The following is a 3,063-nucleotide window of genomic DNA, read 5'->3' as shown; positions in this document are numbered from 1 at the left end:
TAATCAAAACTTTTACTTGAATAACTGACAATAAAGCATTGCATTAGTTGACATCATCACATTAATTGTGAGCATCATGTCTTACTTTCTATTCCTCTGACAGTAGCAGGTTCATAGCTAGCATTAGCAATCATATCATCATGCTCATTCAATGCAGGCTTTGCTTCAGCATATAATACTATAATAAATATTAACATTATTATCATACTTAGGATATGTATATACCTATTCATGCATTATAGTTTTGTTAGTAGTAAAAGCACATTATTTACTATAAATGCTCTCATTATGTATACCATGTAGTTGATAGTTTGGATTGTTTACAGCACCAAGTCTTCCTTTATCATTCCCAGTACTACTAACATCAGTATAAACATGATTACTATTACTATCATTCCTAGTAGATGATACAGGTATTGATAATTTCCTCTTTTTCCTAAACAGCACCACACTGACAATCAATATTACTAGTATAGTAACTACCAGTAGTACAATGACTGCACTGATCATTGCTATTAGTATTATAGATGCACGATTTCCTGCATTGCCTTGTCCTGGTGTTGAAGTCATTGTAGTGCTTAGTGAGGAAGTAATACTAATAGATGCAGTAGTAATGGAATTAGTAGTAATGGAATCAGTAGGAACAGCAGCAGTAGTAACAGTAGAAACAGCAGTTACTGTAGTAGTAGTAGAATATCTTGTCATACTAGTACTACTAAATGAAGGTCCCATAACTGATGACAGTGAAGTGGTATCTGATGTAGTTATTGAGGATGTGGTTGATGTTGTAATGTAATTAGAAGGTGTACCAGTAGTAGTTACTGATATGGGTTCTATAATGGGAGAGTTTATTGATGTTCATAATACTGAATAGAAGTTATTCTTACCTACTGCAACTGAGATGAGTGGATAGTCATTGTCATCTAATGCAATTAACTCATTGTTGTCCACCAGTCTGTAATTGTGTGGTCCATTGTATTGTTGATAGTACATATAATTTGTAGAATTACTTTCAATCATCAGTATATCACCAGCTTGTACTGCTATCTCATTGCTCATAGTAAAATTATATAAAAGAGAAGTAATCCTAACAGCATTACTAGCAGTAGTGTTCAATGTTGCTGCTGTAGTAGTGAGATTATTTGAATGTCTTATTTTAATTACTGGCATATATTGTGAGGAAGTATAAACTATCCAGTTAGTAATAATACCATCACATGTGAACCTTATATCAGGAAATATTCTTGTATCAGAAATAAATATTGCATTAGTAATAGAATAGGGTAATATTATGCTCTCTGGCAGCAAAAGTTGAGTGTAGCAACCTATATTAAAACATGAATAATGAATAATATCATTGTTAATATTACTTGTATTCTGTACTATTGGGTGTATTAGTATTCTCGATGATTCATAATCAACATCTCTGCCCATTCCTGATATTTTAATGTTAGTATCATTAATCTTATCTGATTGTATTTTTCCTGTTCCATCAATATTAGTAGGAAGGTTCATATAATGAAATCTAACAACACTTCTGTCATCAGGAGGTTGATATACACCAATCCTGTATCCACTGGAGACATTTAATGGAGTAGGGAGAGTGAAACAATACTGTCCATTAGTTGTAAAGTTATCAGGAGTCAGTCTGATTTCAACAGATATCACTCTAGTGTACTCATTAATTGGCGGCAGCGGCATCTTTCGACGGTCTGGCAGAGTAATCTTTGGAGCCCATACTTCAATTTTTGGATATAAATTTCTATTATTATTAACTGTCCTTATATCAACTCCAATCAATATTTCTGTTATAACTGTAGCACACGTGAACATGATGTCTTTCTTCATGAAGTTCTCATCTTGATCCTCAATGATGATCCATCTTGTTGCAGTGCCTTCAGTTAGTCTGTTATCACGTAACGCCCCTGATGGAGTTCTTGCTTTATTCTGTAGAAGACTATAATCCATAAATCCTTCAGTACAAGACTTTCCATTAACCTCCAGTAATATCCCATTGCTTATGAAGCAGCACAGCAGTAACAGAAGACACGAAGACATTTCTTCAATCGCCTCTATGCTTATCTCTGTGCTCCTGAACCACGCCCTCAGAAATGATCTCTATCTCCCACATCCATCATCAGTATTCAGAGTTTTCAAATTCAGCTGATGCAAACAAGATCAAGAAATCTATTATAGTAGACTATTTGATATCAAAAATGGTTGTACATTTTTTGAAATGGGCTTTAGATTTTCTTATATTATATTCTTATGCCGACCACACATATCTTTAGCTATCGATGAAATTCTTTTAAAGGCATAATGCATCAAATAGCCATCGATCCAATCAATAATGCCCTGTTTAAACTGTTTTAGGCTTGCAGTTAGAGTGCATGTGCATTTTGTGTGCGTGTGTGTGTGCACCAAGTATTCAGTGGGGTATATACCGGCAGTGGCGGATCTGGGTGCAAGTTAATGGTAGGGCCAGGAAGTGGGTGTGTCCACTTTTCAACCAGTTATGCATCTTTTGGCCATTTTTATGACAATTTCCTTATTTATGCAGTGCTTAGAATGCCCTTGAAGCACTTGTAGGTACTTGTGGTTTGCTTTATCTAAACTTGAGGCAGGGAATTGTTTACATTGCATCTAATGAATCTCATTACTGACTTCTGATGCCCGGGCCATGGCCCGTCTAGGCCCGGGCCCAGATCCGCCACTGTATACCGGTAGTTAAGATATACATGTATTGATGAGACTGTAAAAATGTATTAGAATTGTTTCTGCCTGTAGAGTTGTTTGATGTATCAATTGGTTTTTATTAATATTAACTACATTATTTGATTAAAGAATAATAGTACACACAAGCACAAATTAATTCAAATTATGTCAATGTAGACTTTGTAGTTTGTAATTCCTTTATAATTGTCGATATGCTTCATTTTGCATTATTGTAACCTGTCAAATGCATAATAATAATACCCAATGCTACTATAGCTGATAATTCTGATGTATTTAGATCTACTTGGCAATTGACAGATGACAGTATGCATCTAGACTATTTACCTT

At 34.6% G+C, this 3,063-nt stretch overlaps 1 protein-coding gene across 3 annotated transcripts; it reads right to left on the bottom strand.

The window, feature by feature from the left end:
• Positions 1-16: 16 nt before the first annotated feature.
• Positions 17-2,215, bottom strand: LOC109589814 (uncharacterized). Of its 3 annotated transcripts, none has more exons than XM_020005820.1 (4): positions 1,371-2,215; positions 888-1,325; positions 273-833; positions 17-178 (listed from the first exon to the last, which is right to left on the bottom strand). In XM_020005820.1, the coding sequence occupies exons 1-4, from the start codon at positions 2,056-2,058 to the stop codon at positions 75-77; spliced, it is 1,791 nt and encodes a 596-aa protein (XP_019861379.1). In that variant the 5' UTR covers positions 2,059-2,215; the 3' UTR covers positions 17-74. The 3 variants fall into 3 exon arrangements, with proteins under 3 accessions (XP_019861379.1, XP_019861380.1, XP_019861381.1); XM_020005821.1 differs by having other exon boundaries at positions 297-833; positions 1,371-2,212; XM_020005822.1 differs by having other exon boundaries at positions 88-178; positions 226-833.
• Between the last annotated feature and the right edge of the window lie 848 nt (positions 2,216-3,063).

The sequence above is a fragment of the Amphimedon queenslandica genome, unplaced genomic scaffold (assembly GCF_000090795.2).
Source record: "Amphimedon queenslandica unplaced genomic scaffold, v1.1 AMPQUscaffold_10852, whole genome shotgun sequence".
In the NCBI taxonomy this organism is placed as follows: domain Eukaryota; kingdom Metazoa; phylum Porifera; class Demospongiae; order Haplosclerida; family Niphatidae; genus Amphimedon; species Amphimedon queenslandica.
This window is presented reverse-complemented; position numbering and strand designations above follow the sequence as displayed.

Excerpts from the sequence above, each read along its gene's own strand:
- LOC109589814 (XM_020005820.1), bottom strand. The coding sequence starts at position 2,058 with ATGTCTTCGTGTCTTCTGTTACTGCTGTGCTGCTTCATAAGCAATGGG. Across the intron at positions 1,326-1,370 it reads CCCAATAGTACAGAATACAA|GTTGCTACACTCAACTTTTG; the intron begins GTAATATTAACA and ends GTTTTAATATAG. Across the intron at positions 834-887 it reads ACTCATCTCAGTTGCAGTAG|AACCCATATCAGTAACTACT; the intron begins GTAAGAATAACT and ends CTCCCATTATAG.